Raw genomic sequence first — 21,938 nt, 5'->3', positions numbered from 1 at the left:
AATTTAACTGAGGAAACCCCTATTCAAGAGGTTTACACTGCAGTCTATATGTATCAAAAAAGGAGGGTAAGAAGGAAGAAATAATCACAAGCTAACTCTAAGAGTTTCATCACACAAGCTTAAACTTTCAAATGCACCCACAATGCCAGATTTTCAAAGCTCATAAAAGCAACTTACAACTATTAGGGGCACTACTGTGAGAATAATTCTATGAAGTTCTAAAGCAAAAGGAAAAATACACTGTATAGAGCCAATGTGTGCATGTTTGGCATGTCTACACTTAAAGCCAGTGCAGAGCAAGCGGGGTGTTGTTTCAGGGGGTTTTATTTAGTAAGGTTTTATTTGTTTGAAAAAAGTTCCTCTAACTTTCCATAAACATTCTCCTTCAATACATTATTCTATAACAAAAGATCCTGTATTTAGGGATCTTTAAGACATGAATCAATCTGCCATAGATTTAGAGCAATTCACGTAACTAAGCAAATACACACAAGTGTTTCTCACAGGAAGTTATTTTTACCTTGCTTTAACAAAGCGTCAGGCTTTGGTGAAGTTTCACTGATTTCCCGGACATCTTTTCTTGGCACAGAAACACTGGAGAATTTAGAAAGTGTTAAAAACATTTAATATATTTTAAAGGTAAACTAACTATACAATACAAAGCTCCCATTAACATAATAATACACTTACTAAACACACATAAGAAGCATACAAAGTATATCTTGACAATTCTGTAGTGTTACTCTGGTACAGTGTTAGTGACTGGATTAAACCCAAAACTTTTAATTAAATTGATTAAACTATATGCATTCATTGCGTGTTAAAGAAAATATACTACTTCCACAAACAGGTAGTTTCTGGAATCTCCCATATATGTAATACTTTAAACCCTCACATTAATTTAACATTAATTTAGAATCCTATCTTGCTTAAACGAGTATTAGTGTAAATTGTCAATATAAAATTAAAGACTTTCAAATTGAAAGAACAAAGCACTTTCTGATTTCTACTTTGTCTACAACCAGGGAAGCAAATCTGAATTGCAGCTCTGGAGGACAGGGGGATGGGTAAGTGCTTGTGTGCACACATCTTGTGTGTCGCTATAGGACACGAGAGAACACAAGCACACCACCGTTCTCAAGGTAAAAGAAAAAAGGGAAGTTTTATTCTCTGACTCCAATATTTATAGTTTTACAAAAGTGACAGTGGATTGGAAGGTGACAGTGACACCTCTCCAATGACACTGGTCAAACCAACAGTCCATCAACTCTCTCCTCCTCCATAAAGGAATGCAAAACAATGAGTTATTTACAGAAAGTGTGTGAGAAAGTTCACTACAAAAATGTCAAGATCAGAAGGCTTAGAAAATCTTAAAAAACCAGGGTGACACTTGTGTGTGTTCCTTGGGTGATGTGCACTGACGCCTGAAAAACTATCAAATGGTAAAGCAATACCCTAGACTTAGTAAGTAATTAAACCACAACAAAACTGTTAAAATATTTAAATATCCTTCTTGCAAAACATTGTGTTGAACTGAACCAAGCACAATAAATAGCTGCAATTTTTGAAATAAAAACTAAAACCTAGAAAAAGAATTCTACTGTTGTGAGTTTAAGAACACAAAGAACTTTATTTTGTTGCAAATACCAGTCTGGTTTCCTATGTTTCTCTATCCTTTTTCCTACTTTGAGTAGCATTAGAGCTCTTTGCAAGGAGCATGATAAGATGCAATTGTAGCCTAGACTGAGATAAACATATGCCTTAGTACCTTCCAACAGGAAAGAGGATTTCTGTGTGTGCACGTGGTGTACGTGCAGGCATGCACACATCCCCACTGACCCTCCTGGAGCTGGATAAGCTTACAGCCACATCCCTGAAAAGCTCTGCTCTACTCCAACCTCAGCAGGAAAGAGTTTCAGGCCATTCTTGAAGTCATGTAATACTGCTGGGTTTCCCACAATTTTAACAATGGAAGTAAAACTAAGACAGATAGATTTATGTATCCCATTAGTAATAATGACAAAGTTCAAGACTAATTTCATCACCATGTAGGCTGTTAACAGTTTTTTAAACATTAGAAAAATCTTGGCAGGAACTCACTGAGCTTACTGATGTTATTAATACTTTAACCAACACATCTCATATTACATTTCACTTGAGGTACAAATTTTGCTCAATTATCAAACTCAACATTCCTACTCACAATTTGCCATCCTTGAATGAGCGAACAAGAATATTGTCTTTTTTCACTGCAATATCATCACTACAATCTGGACAAACCACCTGCAAAGATATTACAATTGCAAAGTTTAGAGAGGAAAAGCTAAAACAAGAGAGTAACAGTAAATAGCAGTGCTTCTCTAAAAGCTTTTGTGCTCATTTCTCATTGGTAACCCTGAGATGAGAGCAAGTGAGATCCCCCAAAACACAGGAGCAATGACCTCCTGGAATTACTGAATGCATGAGGTCATGCTGGCTCCTAGAGGGAAACTGATGGCTGCTGCCAGAAACATAAGAACAGCATTCTGACAAAATGTCAATCTGTCATGCCTCTACAGCTTATTCTCCTCCTCATCCTAAAAGGACAGAAATTTCTCCAAGTGCTGCCACCTGACTTAGAGACTTCTTCTGAAAACTTCTGGAAATGGCAAAGAGGTGATCACACACAGTGTCAAAACCAAAAGCTAACAGGATTTATGAAATGCAATTTTATAAGAGAAGACTTACAAGTAATCTGCATGGGAGAGAAGAGCACCTCAAGTGCAAGTATTATGATAGGTTCTTTAACTCAAGAAGTAGACTAATCAAGTCTAGCATTGAGACAACATATTATTTGTTGCAATTTTAAAAGCTATTTCAGTTTTGCTAAATCAGGATACAAGTCACTAATAAAAAAGCATCAAGAATTTAATAAAAAATTATATAAATAAACGTATATATTCAATTGCCAGAAAGTGACACACAAAAGCAACCCCTCTCCATCACTCATTTGATATCTCATCATGAGCATTGCTCCCTGAAAGTCAGGAAAATTCTGGCTGCTACAAAATCTCAAGCAGCAGCAAATGACTGTAGCCCTAAGCTATCCCAGGTAAATACCTCTTCTCTCTTATCCCAACTTTTGCCTTTCAGTCCTAATTTTCCACCAAATACAAAGATACTAAATGGCAAAAGTTGAGTTTTTCCCCCCACCTTACATAGGTCACCACCTACACAGCATTTTAGGAGCTAAAGTCAAAAGTTCCAAGTGACTTGGAAATAGACTTACATATCACAAAGCACAGGCTAAATATGGTCCTCAAGACAAATAAAATTCAACAGACCAAGTTCCAAAATTCAATGCATTCTACAAAAAAAATACTTTAGGAAATGACAACTTTCTAACTGAAATTATGCTTGAGATACAGCTTGCAATATCAGGGTAAAAGACAATGATTATCATCCTCTACTTAAAACTGACAAGTGCAAACTCCTAGCTCCTTAAAGATGGAGAAAGGCTCTTCAGGCTTTAGCAACTGCTTTTCTAGAAGCATCAAGATTTTAGTCATCAGCAATCCATTCAGAGGTTGGAAAACACCTTACACCATAACCCCATCTAGTGCCTTTACATCAAGCCACATCACCACAATTTTGCCTGAATCAAGTTCTCAATTTCCTTGCAAAACAAACTCCACTGGAGTCAGAGGATGAAAGAGATGATCCTGTGTAAACTCAATTTTCTGAAAATGCTGCAGGCAGATTTCCTCACTGCACCTTTCAAAAGCCTTTAAGTACACATTAAAACTAAACAATGCTATGAGGCTTTGAATAAGACTGAATCACACTCTTTGACATAAGGAGCAACTGTCAGACCCTTTTACAATTCTAGTTAGTCACTGTACTCCCCCCTTCCCCACAGAACTTACAAAAACAAGTGAACAAAAACCCCACCAACCCAGACATGTATGCAGAATTAAAACAATGCAGTCAATCATTGAGTCCTTAGAGTAATTTTAACCAAATTCAGATTTCTACACTTCTAAATTTGTAAGTGATAATCTATTTGGTTATAGGAGTGATCTGCAAAGTACTTGGTTTCCACTGCTAATCTTAATTGTTACCTGCTGTAAAGGTTTAGATTAATCCCTGAACTTGTTTTCACCTAATAAACTTGCACAATGTCTTCTGTGCTTATACACAAAGTATCTGTACATCATATCATTAATAAGAAATAATGCTGAGATACACATTCTTCCGCACATTAAACCTGAATTTTCATTACATTATTCATGAAATTACCGTAATACAAAGTTAATGCAAAATTTATCAGTAATAAGATAAGATTACTTTGTTGATACAGTAGAGGTAACCTGCTTACAAGGTAAAAAAATCAAGAGGCATAGCTATTGGAAAGGGTATTATAACACAAAAAACCAAGCCAAATGAAAAAAGGCAGCTATTTGAGGTATAAATCTACCCTTTGGCACAGCTTTTCTGGTTAAATGCACTATGATGTTTGTTTGCAGAGCTATAAACCTGATTACAAAAGTAAGAGTTAATCTAGGATAAGCTATTTCAGAGTTAACAAGCTTCACCCTCAAACTTTATCCCCCTACTACTTTTCATTTGTTGCAGGAAGCTTTCCATGAAGAAGCAGCTATTCCAATCTTCAAAAGAAATACAAAGAAACAATGGTGTATCTTTAGTATATCTTTGGAGCAGAAGCAACAATTCAGCTCCTCTTTAGTGTCTGACCCACAGCTGCCATGAGCAGCACCACAGGAGCCACAGGCAAGCCCAACCCCTCCCAGAGCGCAGGCCATGGAAACCGGTACCTGGCACGGCAGAAAGGCAAACCCAGCAGTGTGACATAAAACTGCTCAAGCCACTTTCACTGCACACTTCTCTGAGTGAACCGTGAGGCAGGTAATACTGCATCCTCCTGATGACAGCTTTCAGCAAAGAAATATCTCAATTTTTCTTGTTTATCACCAAAAACTTCTCTTAAACCTATCTCCTGCAAACATGGTACATCCTTGCTGTACATTCTGCCCTCTCCCTTGCAAAAAATACTTCAGTGCCTCTTTCTCTTCCACAAACTTCACCAAAAGAATTCCTACTGGAAAGCTGCTGGACTGCATTACAAGACACAGCAGGTGACAAGCAGAAAGCTGCAATTGAGAGCTACTGCACATACTAAGAGGAGTTAAATGCTACTGTGCAGCATGGTTTCAAAAGCAGAGCACAAGTCTCCCTGAAATTAGATAAATGTTAAGCTTTCATTGCCAGGGAGGAATTATTCAAATATTAAAAATAAAATAAAAATTTAAAAGCATGGTTCTAGAAGGTGCCACATATAGAAATATATTCATTTTCAAATCAATCAGTGAGCCTACATGCAATCACTAGACTAGCTGTGGTATTTTTTTAGAAGTTGATTTGTTAAAAAGTGTCTTTAAGCCAGAATAAAGAAAGAGAAAAATACTGGTACTACAATGTAATTTTAAAGTAAATTTATCGTCAATATTTCACTACCTACTCTAATGACCAAGAAAAACACATTTGATTTTATTATCCAGCGTGTTTTACTGAATGTTGAAAAATCATGTCTATGTAATCACTAAACTTCCCCTCTCTCTGTACTTTATATTTCCTTCCTTGATAAAACTCAGTTATTTGGAAAATTGATATACAATAGCCTAGGAAAAAAGCCCTGAAATTCTAGTCCAATAGTGATCACTGAACACACTGCCGAGCTAGAATTAGGTCAACAAGCTCTGGCGGTTTGGAAAAACTAAGGCCATGTTAGCAATCCCTTTTTTTAAACAAACATATCTAGATATATTTCCTTTGACTGTTATTGTACAGTCCAACATGAAAAAATACATTCTAAAATTCGAACAAAACCCACCAAAATGAAGAAACCCCACACACCTCTCTCAGTGCCTAGAAAAAGATAGAAGCTGTACAAAATTATAATAAAGATGAAACTCTTACCAAAGCTGGAAACCACAGAGCTTTCTTTTTGTCCACACTGAAGCAGTCCACACACACAACTTTTCCTAGTAACTCATCACTTTGTTTCCTATCATCTTCATCTTCATCGCTGGAAGAGGATGAAGATTCTTCTTCAGGACTAAACAACAGAAAGAGACTTAAAACTCAACTATTCAAGACTTGCTTATTGTAATTACAGGAGATCCAAAGCATATTATCAAAGAGACACAAATAACAGCGACTTGAATTGTCTGTTAGGTGTTTTGGCACAAAAATGAATATTTATAATATAGTATAGTAACAATTCAAACATTACAAACTCAGAAATGCACATTTACTAGTCATACATGTAAAACCCAAACAAAACACCACCATGCACCCACAAGGAGGAAGACAAATGCACTGTCAGGGTATTCAAAGTGAAACCATTCTACCCTACAAAAACACTGTCCAAAAATACTGTTGTAGTTTTGGACCAATGTTAAGCTAAACTGTTTTGGTTTTCCCTCTTAATCTCTCTATGCTTTTACTTTAACAACCACACAGAATGGAAAGCTATTTTGGGAGAGGACAAATCTCTGAAGAAGAAACATCAGATACAAAGATAAACAGCAAAGTGAAAGTCTGTTTATCCTTAAACAGTTCTTTAAAGATGTGCAGTGAACCATTTCTATGACTTTCAACTTCACATTGAATGAAGTGTTGGAATGTAAGTAGATGGGCCAAGATGCAAATGCATTTCCATTTAAAAGGGTTCTGGCTCATTGTTTTGACTGTTCAAGTACAAAGTTGCACCTGGTTTTAACCATATGAGAAGTCTAAATACATAAACTAGTCCAACTAAAATTACTTGCAACCAAAAAAAAAAAAAATAGAAAACTCTCTCTTGATGCTCTCTATACTCTCTATATATCCTTTTTTAATAGTCACTTCAAAGGTTAATCCTCAGAAAATATACAGCATCTTCAATGAGCACCACCACCATCACTTCAAAAGCTATCTTGCATTTGTCACATAACTGCTTTTGAGTACAAAATTCAGTACTAACAAAAAACTCAGTTACCATTGGTGTAACAGAAGGTAACAGATGTACAGTTTAAGGAGAATTTCTTTTTCCCCATCTTGAATTTATGTTATTTCCAGTTATGATAATTGTTTTGGTTTAGCATTGTTTTATTTTTTCCCTCAAAATGTCTTTTTTTTAAAGTAATGGCTTCTTTTAAAATGTATTAAATCCTTTCAGGCTGCTTTCTGGGGCTCAAGAATCTCTTGTAGGAAGAAAAAAACCTCAAAGACTAAAAGAGAAAGCCAGAACTATTTTGGAGAGACTTTTTCCTAACTCAAATTGCACAGATACTGGTATAAGTGTCTTTAAACTCAGTTAACTCAGTTTTAACAACAAGATAAAGATAAGTGTGATGCTTCTGACATAATAATATCCTGTACAATATCCTGTACAATATCCTGTACGGTCAGAGACATCAAGGATGCTACAATGACATTCTCTGGGTAATACCAGCTTTTTCAGCTTTTTCCTTCACTACCTCACAAATTAATAACTCAACAATTTTCTGAGTAAACATATAGCTCCTCTACATTTACAGGGCAACATTTATTTCAAGCTACTAGAAAGTGCAAAAACCCAAGCATGAAAGCCACTACACCTAAAAGCTTTAAGCAAAAAAGCAAAAAAAAACCCACATAAACCCACACACACACAAAAACCTCACAACCCACTCACAAACAATAAAGAATAAGCACTGGACTATGTAAAACTGCTTTATCAAGACCACAGCTACCAAGAATTTCGGCACCTAAAAATTCTTGAACTTTGTTTTTTAATCAGTAAGCTTTGTTGCAAACTATACTAGAAGCAGTGAGAAAAAAACTGATGCACAGGAAGTTCCACCTGGATATGAGGAAGAACTTCTTGATTGTGCAGGTGACTACACACTGGAACAGATTGTCCTGAGAGGTTGTGGAATCTCCTTCACTGGAGATGCTCAAGAACCATCTGGACTCAATCCTGTGCCAGGTGCTCTAGGATGGCCCTGCCTGAGTAGGGAGGTTGGACCAGATGCCCCACTGTGGTCCCTTCCAACCTGACCCATTCAGTAATACTGTTCATCTATTTCTAAAAGCCCTTCAGAGACTGAGAAACCAAAGGTCTACAGGAGAATTCTGGGACCTTCCACAAAGACTTCCTATCAGCTGGACAAGGACTGCATTGTAAATATTTTGCTTGAGTCCAACATATTTACAATACTACAGAGATGTTTGTCAATACAATTCACTGTCACATTTCCATTTGGGATGCCACCTTTTTTTTCTTTTTTTTAACAAGAAAAAGCTGTTGCCTATACCTGGTGCTACTTAAAATACTGATTACATGAAGACTTGGAATGCTTGTATGCAACAACAGACAAGAACCTGAGTTTCAAACTGAGTGCTAAACAACATTTTTCATCCAGCCTCCTGCTTTTATATAAAAGAAGCCTGAACATACAAATAATAAAACTCGACACATACTGAAAGCTTCAGAATTGATTACACACAGCACAGATATCAAAATATTTAACTTACATATGATTGGATCTCCTTCCCCTGTTTGTTTTCTTTCCTATAACAGGAGTCCCAAAGTGTTCAGGATTGGTGAGTGGAAGCTGATCTAATGTCTGTCAGAATGAAAAAACACATATGCATATATATAAGAAAAAGCTGGCATAAGTTATTCTCCAAACCACCTGCTTCACTGAAGCAATTTTTGTCAACAGAGACTTTCTCATTACGAAAGAAATACAGAAGTACATCGTATATGTCACATTTAGATTTTCTAAAAGGAATATGTTTTGTTTTGCAGGTTTTTTTCAACACTTTCTCTGCACCTTTGAATAATTAACTTTTGTCAAACACACACAAACAATTCTTCCCAGAATTCCTGCCTTTGGATGATCAAAACACAGAGAAATAAGTATCAGGTATTCTGCTCACCTGGCATTTTCCATCTCTACCAGATTAATTTTCTGCCTATCCTATAATTAGACTAAATACTGAATCATTTACTAAAAAATGCTTGCTGCTGCTCAAAGCAGCAAACATGACAACTTACTTTAATTTTTTGTTAGTAATTCATACTTTGATATGTAAGAGAGATTCCAAAACAATTTTAAAGAGGCTGTTATATTGATAATTGGGAGGGTGCTTACTGATGCTTTATCAGCCTCAAAAAGAGAGGGAAAGAAAGAACTTTCCCTCTTCAGGAAGAATCCTTCAACAAATGGAATTCATGGACATGCAGTATCTTCTCTCCTTAAGCCTGCTGTTACCTGTTTAAATGATAACCCTTCCTGATTTGAAGGCAGCTGGTACACAATAATTTTTTGTACAGCCACTTATTATTGTTCTTTGAAAGAAGGCAGAAAGCCTTCCAAATTAAATTTAGTCCTCTGACTTCAACTTCTTTGTCATGTATGAGTTTTACAATGTGTAACACCAACAAGCACCTTGGAAGTATTCTGTCTCAAACAGAATTGACTGAGGGACAATAAAACTGGCTTTTTAGAATCTAAAAATAAATGCATGACTACTTCTGAGTGTGGTGGACATCCTAAAAGATTCTACACCACACACTTGGGAAGCAGTATCAGAACAAGACAACTGTGGGGCACTGGCCTAATTACAAAAGAAGTTTGAGATGTAATTTTCCCTGCTGTGTAGCTGTGCAATCACAAGATAATTATTAGAAATGTACAACATGTTTCATTCAGAGCTGGTGACAGTGAATTGCAAATCAGTGACTTCTGGCAAAACATCAAAAGCTTAGATGAAAAAAAAGATGATAAAAATAAGAAGTACCAGTCATCTGAATGTAAGGTTACTTTGAATGTGACAAAACAATCTGAACTACTCTCATTCAGCCAAACAGGTCACAAAATTTTCAACCCATGCACTCTAAGGTAATACTCCTGAAACCATACTAAAATATTATTTACGGAACAGAAGAAATCTTATCTTCAATTGTGCTGATCATTAATAACAAAGAATTAGTTGAAGGAATATCACAATCTTTAAACTATAGTATTTCCATAGGAATCTAGATTTAGGCATCTAATTAGGCTCCCACCTTTTAACATATGTTTAATCCTGATTTAGGATTCTAGGAGATACCTGAATCTTCACAAGAATGCAGTATGCAAACAACAAACTCAGCTGACTGCAGTAACAGCACACTTATGTAGAACAAAAAAAAACATCTTCAGCAGCTGTCCAGTAAACAAACACGTTTACATAAATCTGCCCATGCGTCCAGATTGTCTTACATAATATGAAGGAAGAACTCTCACTCTGAAATTCCAATTATTTGGAATGTACTACAAATGTTTGCATACTTTAATGTGTAAATCACCTCTAAGACATCAGCCAGCTTCAAAATTCTGGTAGCTGCTGTCAAATAAACAAGTAACAGCAACTTATTATTATTGGCCATTTGAAAGAAAAGCTTTTATGTTTCATTAAGTGTTACAAATTGGGTTTGACCATCAAAAATGCAGCAGAACTTTACTATGCAGAAACATCTACATTAGTTTTTTGTGTTATAAATTATATTACTTTTCATGGCATAAGTATACTGTGATTTTTTTCATCACTAATACAGGTAATTTTTTATACAATGCAAAGTAGTTGCATGGTGTTTGTGTGATCTACAATCTACAAATTATCAATAATATAAAAATGAAAAAGACAAAATGCTGATTTTGTTTCTTAACTTACATAGTTTGGTGGAATCTAACTGTATTTCTTCTTTTTAAAAAAGAGTAAGTCAGACCCCAGTGGACCACACTTTGCATAATCCCCACTTTTAGTAGCATGGATACACAACATACTAAAAACTGAGGTAATAAAAGTATCACTTTTAAAATTTTCTATATAAAAAGCTGCAATATAAAAACTCTTCAGTTACCTCACTCTCAGCAAAATGTCTTTCTCCTTTTAAACACAGGGAAGAGCGTCTCAGGGTCTTCTCATCACCATCATCAAATACTGCCATCAGACAAGAAATGAGGAAAGAAAACATTTCTTTTAAACTCATGACAGTAATAAGCAATGCATTTACATGTCAGAATATATTCCTGTAGTCAACCCTTGGAACAAACCTATGTCCAGATAATGCTGCAGGCCCAATAAAGCATTTCACAGACTGACCAAATACATAAGCTTCTCTCTCACCATAGCTACTTTACACTTGCATACCTTGAGTAATCAGTAGTTGAGCAGACAATTCATGGTGTCATGAAATGAAATTCAACACACCAGAATTCAAAACCTTTCTAACATTAACTATTTTTAAAGAATTTAATTACACAACTCCTGTGATATTCAAGTGGAAGCTCTGCTTACCATGGAGAAACATAATTGGATATTTATAGAAAAAGCTGCAATTTAACATTGTATGGAAGTTCAATGCCTTTCTGTACTGACTTCATGCAACTAAGCTACAGAACAGCAGCAATACCACCCTAAGAAGATGACAACAGTCAAAGTGCTGACAATCATCAAACCCAGCTCTACTGACAGAACTGTGCAGCTCCCAGTTTCTAGACTTTTTGCTATCTCTGCTATCACTAGGTCAACTGGAAACAAGCTCGTAATACAGTTCATTCAGCTACATCCTTTAAAATCCTGAAATGCACTGCACACATTTAAGGTGGGGTCTTCAGAACCTGATGAACTGGTCATATAAAAAGTAAGCTTTTGTCAAGTCTTCTGCAGGTACTTAGAAGATGGAAACCTGATGACAGATTTAACTCTCAGGTTTTGCTTGCACTGTTCAGTGAGACAAGACTTTATCTCTTCTCCCCTCTTGAGCAATGATAATAATTACACTCTTGCCCTACACAGCAGTGAACTCAAAGACATTTGTGGGCACAGAAACAACTCCAAAATAACATTAAAATATTTCATTTAAAAAAAAACAGTTTCAGCAACTTCTTAACAAGTCTTTTTCATTTCATTAATTCATTTAAACATCCTCTTCTCCCCATCAACAGATCAAAGTTACAGCACAATGGCTGTTGACCAGCAAGATTAAAGAGATTAATTTAATTTCTTGCTTTCCAATGGAGGGGGCTCTGTTCTTCAACGTTTACTAATTCAAAGGAAAATATACAAAAAGCAACAAGGTACATCAAAATTCTTGACTAATATTTACTTGATATTAAAGAACCTTTTATTTAATTCTGTGAATTTTTCATCCCTGTATAGAATTGAGTACTTTTGATGAAGAAACTTTCCCTTGTAACTACAATTCCCCAGCTTGGACTACAGTAATTGTTGAACGCAGTTCAGTTGTGACACAGTATCAGTTAGAGATGCACATCCCTCACTTCAACATTTGTTGAAAAGTATCAATGGCAAGAACTGCACACAAACCACTTAGATTCGGAACTGCATCTCAAATGGTCAGCACATAATTAAGCCCCCCTTTGGTTAAGTGAAGTAGAAGTCAGCAGGTTCCTAATCCACTTTGTGTTAATTAACAAAACAGTCTCCTTACATAATGAGAGATTAAAAAAAAAAATCTATCCACTTCAGGAGATAAGCTGACTACAGCAGAGGTAAACCTATTCTGAGCCAGGCAGGTAGCCACATAACGTGTCCTATGTGGTAATCTGCTTGTGGCCTCTTCCCTGCCAGAGGGAATCCTAGTCTTGTTCCATAACATGAATACTTTCAGAGGAAAAGCTTGACCTCCCTGAAAGACTTATGTGGCCAGCATGACACATATGGCTTAATGACTGTGACATTCTGATCTATTGGAACATCCTGAAAACAATCTACTGAGCAGGCATCAGGAGTGTAATGTATTTAAAATAACATATTCTGAAACTGCACAAGAAAAGCTGGGGGAGAAAAGATACAACTTAACGCAACCAAAATCACTTCAAATTGTAATGACAAAAAAATGCAGAAAGGGGTAAGACTAATTTTGAACATGCATAGTTCTGCATTTTTAGTAAAGCAAATAATCCTGCCATTTTCTTTCCCCCCTCATAGTAAACACAGACTTTAAGAGACATTTATATGAATGACAAAACAGTATCTAGTTACCAGGACTTTAACACCTTGAGTTCTTTGAAGATTTTTCAAAGGGCAGACAAAACTAAGGACACTTATGCATGTATGTTTGTTTGTGCATTTACATATATATATGCCTATTAAATTTACAAGTTTTATGCATATATATACATACATATATATACACACCCACACAGTGCTATACTTATTTTAAAAGACTATACTAGTTGGATTTTTATAAAAATTTAGATTTAAATTTTGCTGTTCTTTCGTAGGAAAGCAGTAGCACAAAAAAAACCATGTAAGCAAACTGATGTACAATTTCTATTCAGACAACACCTTAATACAAGACACACAGGGACATTCAAAGCAACTTTGCCCATTCTTCAGTGTTAAAAGAGGTCTCAAGCATCCCTCAAAGCGTTATTCCTCTCCAGATACTGCTGCAATGGCATATCTGGTCTTATGTCACTTTTGGAAAGGTACTACTCCAGATGGATCTATGCCTTCACAAAGTTTTTCACCAAATCATAGGAATTTTATTCACAAAACCATTAACAGTGCAAATAATTAGATGCTTCTCAGCAAGTGCTAGGACAACATTAGGTAACTGCTAGTTAAGATGAGTGCAATTCTGGAACCTGGTAAATGGCAACTATATCCTACAGCAGGACTTTCACTCAGATCTGCAAAGTCATCACTGTCAGTAAAGGCAATTCTCGTCTCATTCCAGTCACCCTCCTGACAAAGATTATTCTAATCATCCACAGCTAGAGTCAATTCTCCATCAAAGTGCATTACACTGCCAGCAGTGTGAATTTTACCAATTCTGCAAGGTCAACGTGCTTTTGTTTGCTTTTATCTATAAAACACAAGAGTTGAGACTGAAACCCATATTTCTTCCTATTTCCCAAATTCAGGATTTTTGACAGACATTTCCTTTGACTGCAACTCTGTGACATCTACCTTCAAAATTTAATATGCACAGCTTCCTATCTTATTCTTCTTGCTCAACTGCTAACCTCACACTTTCTCAGAAACATAAACAGATACATAGAACACAGCTCTAACACCATCTATACCATTTGCTTCTTAAAAGCTCTCATATCTGATCCACTTCTGTATTAATTACCAAAACGCTATCTATAATGTTAATTCTTGTCTTTGTACATTATGTTTCACCCCATCCTAACCCAGTCTCACCTATACTAATAGATTCTACTTCTCCAACAGAAAAACAGACATATTTTCTTCAACACTTATCTGTAAGGCCTTACCTAAATTTAGAGCTCTATTCCCTTCTGAAAGGACTAGGGAAAATAATGTCTCTAGTTCCTCAGCATCACTTCATTAACAATAACCCATACCTCAAAGGAAATAAGTCTCACTAAAGTCCTTTCAAGTTTTAGTCTTCAACTTCCCATATCTACCCAGGAGAGGGCTATGTAGTTTTTCAAAAATCAATACACTTCCTGTATGTAAATTAGAAAAAACCTCCACCCTCTACTGGCTATAGAGTATGTGGTATATTACCAAACATCTGAAATATCACATTATAATAAGCCATGTGTATTTTAACAGCAGCTGTTGTAAGGGCTAAGTCTGGGAGTGGGGAAAATTAGGTGTTGCAGCTTGTGTTTTAAAAGCACTTCTCCCTTTTTTAAGGACCTGTGACAGCATACTTTACTTGAGAATATTTAACAAGAGTATTAAACATCTAAGAAGCAGTCACCAATTATAGAGCAATTCACTACATCTTTATTTGGTGTCCCAGTTTCAGATCATAAAGGGCACAGTTTCTTATAAAACCCCAAAATAAGAAGTTTATCTTTAAAAGTTTTTCATAGAAACTCTGAATACCTAAGTATCTCCAAAAAAATCTCTCTCACCATGCTTAGGACATGTCCAGGTCACAGGCTTATTTTTAAGTCAGAAGTTTTAGTCAAATACATAAATCTTTCTCTTACCTACAGTATACCAACTTGCATCTGTTAATTTGTTGATAACTGCTTCCTGGTATGTTCCATCTGGATTCTTCACTTCCACAACAGTTCCTACCTAAAATAGAGAATTCACTTAGCACTGGAGACTTTTTAACACAGGCAATGAAATCAACACTTTTGTGTCAGCAAACAGAGATAATTTCTAGCCTATTCCATGTCAAATATAAAATGTTTTTCCAGTTTCACTTGAATATACTTGTATCCCTCAAACTTCTTTTTTCATTCCTTTAAAATAAGCCAACTAACTGAGCTGATTATTTCCTGCCAGCAGGTGGGGAACAAGAACCAATTTGAGTGATGTCATTCTCTTGTATAAGAGCTTTCCCATCAAATCCTCCTGCCGAGTTCTCCAAAGGAATGGTGACTAAAAATCAGTGCCAGCCATACTTCATAGCTTTAAGGCAAAAAGAACAAAGAGGCTTTTACCAGCCTGTGCTGCATCCCCTTTAACTACAAAGAAAAAAATCTAACATAAAGAGTATACTACCTCTAACTTTGTAGCATCACCTTTTATGCTTTGTGATCCTATCTAGCCTGTGTAATAAGTTGAACCTTCTTCTCTCACCCCATACCATATACGCACATTTATGTCAAATACTGAAAAGGAAAATGTTTTTCAAAGCATTAGCAAGATATAAACCAAATTTATTACCTTTAAGGGACCCTTAATGTGGTCATCTTGCACTTCCACTGTTGAAGAATCATGCCTAAAGGTTACCTAAAAAAATATAATTCAACTGACAATCACTTGATATAACTGAGCAGCATAAGCACATGCAAACGTCAATAGCCCTTCTCTTACTCTCATTTTACAGTTAATCACCATAATCATCCCACTTGCTGAAAGCTGTCTAATTCATATCTTATAGAAATATGAGGGGCTAATTCCTTAGTTATCAGATCTCCTAAAATATTTTTCTCGTTCACAAGAGAATCATTATCTCTAAAGGAAATAACAGTCAAGAGTATAACAAAATTGTCTAATGGTCAAAATTATCTCTGGAGTTCTCTTAAGTTATTTGAATGCCTCTAGTACCACAGCAAGAAAGGAGAAAGTTTCAAGACTTCTGAGTACAACTTTAAAGAAACACTTATATTTCAATGTTTTGAAATCAAACAATTTTAGCACCTTTATCTTTTGCTGATAAAAGTACATTTTCCATCTCATGGTTGAAAAGACTCACCAAAGTACAGGACACTGCTGTCGACTAAACAAAATGAACAACTCAAACAGGATTTCAGTTAATGTCAGTCTAGCCTACACACAGAGTTAATTGGAAGAAAATATAAAACCAGCTAACTTTTCCGTCCTTCAAAACTGGAGTTAGTAAACCCTGTAAAGATATTAAATTATTTTCCCCTGACATTCCCATAAAGATACGAAGGCTGTTGTCTTTAATCCTACACACTGTGCCCTCAGGAAAAAAAAAAAAAAAAGGTCTGGAAGTTCAATGTATGATTAAGTTGTCTGTACCTTGTGCTACAGACATTCACCTTTTGTTTCATTCACAATTAACTTGGTTACACTGAACGTCATAGGATTAATTACATCTGAAGTTTTATTTCCACTCCGGTTTTAAAATTGCAGGAAACTGAGAAAATTCTAGAATTACATGAGCTCCAGCTGTGTAACACTAGCTCTCAACTACAGCAATCCTATATCAAAAGTCTGGACTTGTTTCACAAGTGTACCCAGGAGCACGTTCACACTGCTGTTGAGGGTTTCACTGCAGCACACAAGAACAGCAAAATTTCCTTCAGAACCACATTGTTCTCTAACATCAACTCTCCTTCACAGCCTACTCAGAGAGGAGATTTTAAGGAGTTTTGCCAAGAACAGCACCTACAACCAGGACTAAGGACCATCTATCTTGACCAATTGGAAAACAAATGCACTAAAATGCTACACTGCCCCTTCCAGGTGTTACTTCAATGAAATAGTCATCAATCCTTCTTGTAGTCAGAACTACAGCAACACATACAGTTGTGAGAGTGTGTTCCTTTTAGACCTGCACATCTCACTTGCTCATGGCAAATATTTTGTCCATCACCCAGAAAAATCGTATCTTGTAACCAAAAGGCAGACAAAGGATTCAGGCTAGGAATTAACTGAGCAAAGACTACTCTTCTGAACTTCATCTTGACAGATACAGGTATTTAATTCTCTCTTTGCAGGAATTCATCTAGAAAGCTAAAACTCAGTTAAGATGCAAAATAATCTGAAACCAAGGATCACTAGTGGCTTGTGCAAAATACCCAGTAAACCAGTTCTGATTAAGAGACATCTGGTTTTATTTACTTTCTGTAATTATCTTAAATGTATTTTGCAGCAAAAAGGAACTCTATCCACAACAGGAGTCAGCCACAATGTACTCTATGAAAGGTAAACAAAGCAAACTGCTATTGTGTATTCCAGAATGGTTTGTCTTTTTAAAGATGTCTTGGGGCTTTGACTCTTTGGGGGGAGAGTTTTGATACCAACAGTTTTTGCTTCTTCAGATATTCATATGTGCTCAAAAAATACTGGTTATTAACATAAATATTCAAACTCCAAAATCAGACCGTGACACTGTTGGCCTTTCTTGAAGAAAAGCAATGTCAGTAGGTACTAATTGTGGGTTTTAATTCTCACAATAGTTAGCAATATGGAAACTTCCTGTCTCAGGCAAAAGATTAAGGCATTCAGCACATCATCAACTTGGTTAGACTCAGCTAGAATTTCTTTTTTCTGCACTATCCCTAGTAAGTCCTATTACAGCAGAAGCTTTACTTATTTCTGTTTAATAAAGACCTACACAGAAAACAGTTTCTTCTGAAACTTCTGTGCGGGGTGCCCAAATGCAAGTGGTGGTGGATGATTTTGGTAATTGTTTTAGGAGATGCTGCCAAAATAACCTGGCTTAAATAATTCTCTAAATAAACCTATAATAAATCTGATAAAGTGGACACTCCTGTAACACCCAGAGTTGTGCCCTTGAGTCAAATTTGTACTGCCTTCAACACTTTTGAAAAGTGCAGGCAACTCTGAAGTTCTGCTTTCCATGAGCAAGTTTGCAATGCTGTTATATGTTACTGCAGAACTCTGTACTGTGCACAGAATTTGCCAAAGACTACTAAACTGCCAAATGCAGTCCCTATTGACACTGACATTATAAGCACATAGCACATGCATTAAATTGAATGAAGTTTTTAAATTATGCTGTAAGGGAAAGTTGGCATGAAGGTATCTCCTCAAAATATTCTAGGAAGCAGAATTCAACAGAAGAAGGCACATAAAAGGAGATATAATTAAACATATTTTACTTGTCTGAAGATTACAATACTCCATATCGAAAGAAATTTGTTGCAATTCTACTTTCTCAGCAGAACATCTAGTTATAAACTTAAATTACTGCTTTACACTAAAATTGACTTTCCTTCTGCTCTAGTAGTTCTAGAAGACTAAGGCATAAAATATTAACTGGGGCCAAAAGAAACCCATTCAGCAAGTAAAAATAATGCAGCAGATAAACTACCAAAATTTCAGACAAAGCACACCTGCTAATGAGAATATTTGTTAGAGCTAATATTGGGGAAAGTATGCATGTGCCAGGAAGAGCTAAACAGATTTTCAGAGAAAATCAGAGGGCCACTGCTAAGTTTAAGAAATACACATTGTTGGTGGAGAAAAAACCAAGAATGTAAACAGATATTGTTACAGCACCTACACACAAAAATCTCAACCACATTACTCTAGAAAGCAACAACAGTACTGGGGCCAAACTGCTCTAAGCAATACAGTAACAGTGAGCACACACACACAAAACTGAATCCAGAGGGTTTTGTACAAAATCTCCACAAACAATTCACAGAAAAATTCAATTTCATGTCAAGATATTTCTGTATAATTTATACAGAAATATCTTGACATGAAATAATGTTGCTGAAAATCTTGCAGTGACCAAACTTCAAGCGATAAACCCATAAGAAAATACTTAGCACTGAATAATAAATAGCAAGTGGCCATCTACGGAGGTGGACTGAAAGTCCCCCAAAGAACTGAAATGAGTCAAGATTTCACTGATCCAGGCACAACAAAATTCCTGTACTTAAATACTGATGCTTAACAGCTCAAATAGCAATACTTAATCACTTAAACCCAATGGTACTGTAAAGCATAGACCAGCTGATGCTATTAAGAGTTTTGAATAATGAAATGAAAAGACCACTGATTTGCTCTTCTGGCAGACTTAAGACTAAAATCTTCTTGTTGTATTTAACATTATTATCAAATAAGTGACAATAGACCTTCCCACTAGGTTTTATGGAAAGTGCCTGCACACTCCCTCAGACACACTATAGGCAAAAATCAGCCACAGCATGAGGGCAGAGTCAAATAATGCACACTAATTTACAGTGTGCAATAGCCTTTAATAACAGGTTATTGCCACTCACATTTCACATATTTTTCACTTAAATTTACAGTAGATATAAGAAAAACATTCTGCCACTATAACTCTTGCAGAGCAACAATCTAACTGGTATTTTCTAGGTGGTTTTGATCCTTGTTCTGCAATGTTTCCATATGAGGTTAAGAGGCAAAGCAGAAAAATAGTACCTCCTCCCAGATCAGTTTTTAGGGCAACATTATCCCAACAGAAATATACAGCCATTTTGCAGGGTATTGCTCTCTTTATTTCTAGAAATGATACTTTAAATTTTCAAGGAATGTTAAAATGTGTATCTTGCAATCTCTTTGCAGAATTTTTAGTTGTCCTACATGTGGCTTATATTGATTCAGTCATTAACTAGTTATCATAAATCTTGCTGCCAAGGCTAAATGGCAGTGGCCTGTACTCCCCAAGTAAAACATACCCTATTAAAGCCTACTTTGAGTAGTCTTAGCTATTTTCTGGCAATATTGTCCCATATACCATATATAAGCCTACATTTGTCACATTTTAATCAATACTTTAAAGTCAGCCTATGGCATTGAAGGTCAAAAACATGTAGGTGATAAAGTAGTGACAGAAACAGAACATATTTATTTGTGTGGGAGTGGGGGAATCCCTCCCATCCCAATAATAATAAGCTTACTGTTATTTCCAAGACTATAATACCAGCTTCCAAGGACAGGATAGCCTCTTAGCTGTCCTGAGACTAAAAAGAAGTTTCACATCGCACCATTATGAACATTAATCAGTTTTGCCCCTCCTCAAAAAAGTGCTTGCAGGAAAACCACTTACCTTGACTTTGACAAGCCTTTTTGCTGTCTTGATCTTGGCTTCACAGAAGGCTCCTCTATACTTTGCACTCACATCAGTGCCCACTGTGAGATAGGGAGGCTCATCAATTGCCTGGAACAGAAAGGAAAACAACAGTTATTTAATACTGACCACTGGCAATACAGCCACCATAGTCTCACCAATTTCTGTGGACAAAGAATTTCCAAACAGCCCAATGAAACTTAAATTGATAGCAGTAGAAATAAAGAAGGTTTGTTAGCTTAACAACACTAAGCTAATACAATGTAAATCATTACAATCTTATAATATACAAATATAATCTCCTGATATAAGGTCATAAACACAATAAACTGATACCACAGTTATCTACAACAAGCACCACATAGGCTTCCAGCTTCTGCACCATCTGAAGACTTAGCAGGAGATAAATTCTACTGCAATGGTGAAGACCAAGCAAGTGTTCTACTGTCTCGTCAATTGCCTCAAGACCTGATAAAGTCGCATGAAGACACTGATGTTCATTTCCCTCACATAATTAAGGTTCATTTTTCATTAGTAAATAGAACAACTCTGAGGAGGTTTTGACTTTTTTTTTTTTTTTAATAAAGTAAATGATAAAGGTGATGCTCAACAGGAGAGTAGCCCATGGGCAAGGTAAGGAAGGAGACTGACAGAGACTAAACACAAAATGAAAGTTAAGGGTCCAGACAAAAGACATGGTTTTGTGGCATGAAACACAGAACAGGTGACACCCAAACAGGGAAATAAGAAACAGAAGAGGTGGGAAATAAGGGAACATAGGTCAAATCAGTATACTGAGTGAGATCATGAGGGTACAGTTCCTTCAAAGGAAGTCATCTTCTCTCACACAACTTCTCATAACATAATCTGGGTGAGGAGATTCCAGATAACTGAACCACTTATGAAGCATCACTTCATAGACTCTGGGTCAGAAGAAGGAAGGCAGAGGGTGACACACAAGAGGAGTGAGGTTTGTTTTCAAGAGCTGCAAGCCTCCATAGAGACCCAGACAAGAGCAAAGCAAAGAGATTTAAGCCCTTATCGAAGCCAAATTGTGTTTCTGTGCCCCTACAGATTCAAACACAGCTTACAAGGGGCATCTCTGGCACATACAGATTCTCTGTAGGGAAAATATAGAGATAAATCTTCACAGGCATCAGAGACTATTTGAGACTGAGGTGCTTGCACTCAGCATCAGATAATTCCTACTAGCTGCTCCCAGTTCCAATACATCAGAAGGCATGGAAATGTGTACTTGAATGCTTCAATGCACCATTTTTCAGACATTTAAGCTCCACAAAACTTTAAATTGAGAAACATTAGATGCTACAGGGTTAACTCCTTACTAATGATGCTTTTTCCAGTGACTGTTCTAGCCTCTCTCTCTCTCTCTCACTGGCAGGCAATAGAATATATTTCTGAGTAGTATAAAATTGTTATCAATCTGCACTTTCTAAGATCACCAGAAGCGTGAATGCACTAATGAACCCTCCTCTCTCTCTCCCTGTGTGTGTGGTACGTGACTGCATGCAGAGTAGTAGGATATATTACACTGTGGCAGTATATCCATGAACACCTATCCTCTCCTAATCCAGGCTTAATACCAATAAAACTCTGCTGAGATTAACAAGGAATCTGT

The 21,938-nt window shown here is 36.3% G+C and overlaps 1 protein-coding gene across 4 annotated transcripts in view; it reads right to left on the bottom strand.

The window, feature by feature from the left end:
* The window catches only part of ARID4B (AT-rich interaction domain 4B), an 88,025-nt gene that overhangs the window by 37,416 nt on the left and 28,671 nt on the right, over positions 1-21,938 (bottom strand). For 3 of the 4 annotated variants that reach the window (XM_063151613.1, XM_063151616.1, XM_063151614.1), the window contains exons 3-10: positions 20,279-20,389; positions 15,706-15,771; positions 15,018-15,108; positions 10,937-11,016; positions 8,560-8,651; positions 5,977-6,115; positions 2,204-2,283; positions 521-594 (exon numbers count right to left, since the gene is read on the bottom strand). In XM_063151613.1, coding sequence (XP_063007683.1) covers positions 521-594; positions 2,204-2,283; positions 5,977-6,115; positions 8,560-8,651; positions 10,937-11,016; positions 15,018-15,108; positions 15,706-15,771; positions 20,279-20,389 — 733 coding nt within the window. The remainder of the gene's footprint in view (positions 1-520; positions 595-2,203; positions 2,284-5,976; positions 6,116-8,559; positions 8,652-10,936; positions 11,017-15,017; positions 15,109-15,705; positions 15,772-20,278; positions 20,390-21,938) is intronic. The other variant, XM_063151615.1, reaches the window with a different exon arrangement.

Source organism: Melospiza melodia, chromosome 3 (assembly GCF_035770615.1).
Source record: "Melospiza melodia melodia isolate bMelMel2 chromosome 3, bMelMel2.pri, whole genome shotgun sequence".
Classification (NCBI taxonomy): Eukaryota; Metazoa; Chordata; class Aves; order Passeriformes; family Passerellidae; genus Melospiza; species Melospiza melodia.
The sequence above is the reverse complement of the archived record's forward strand: the minus strand, read 5'-3'. Positions and strand labels throughout refer to the sequence as shown.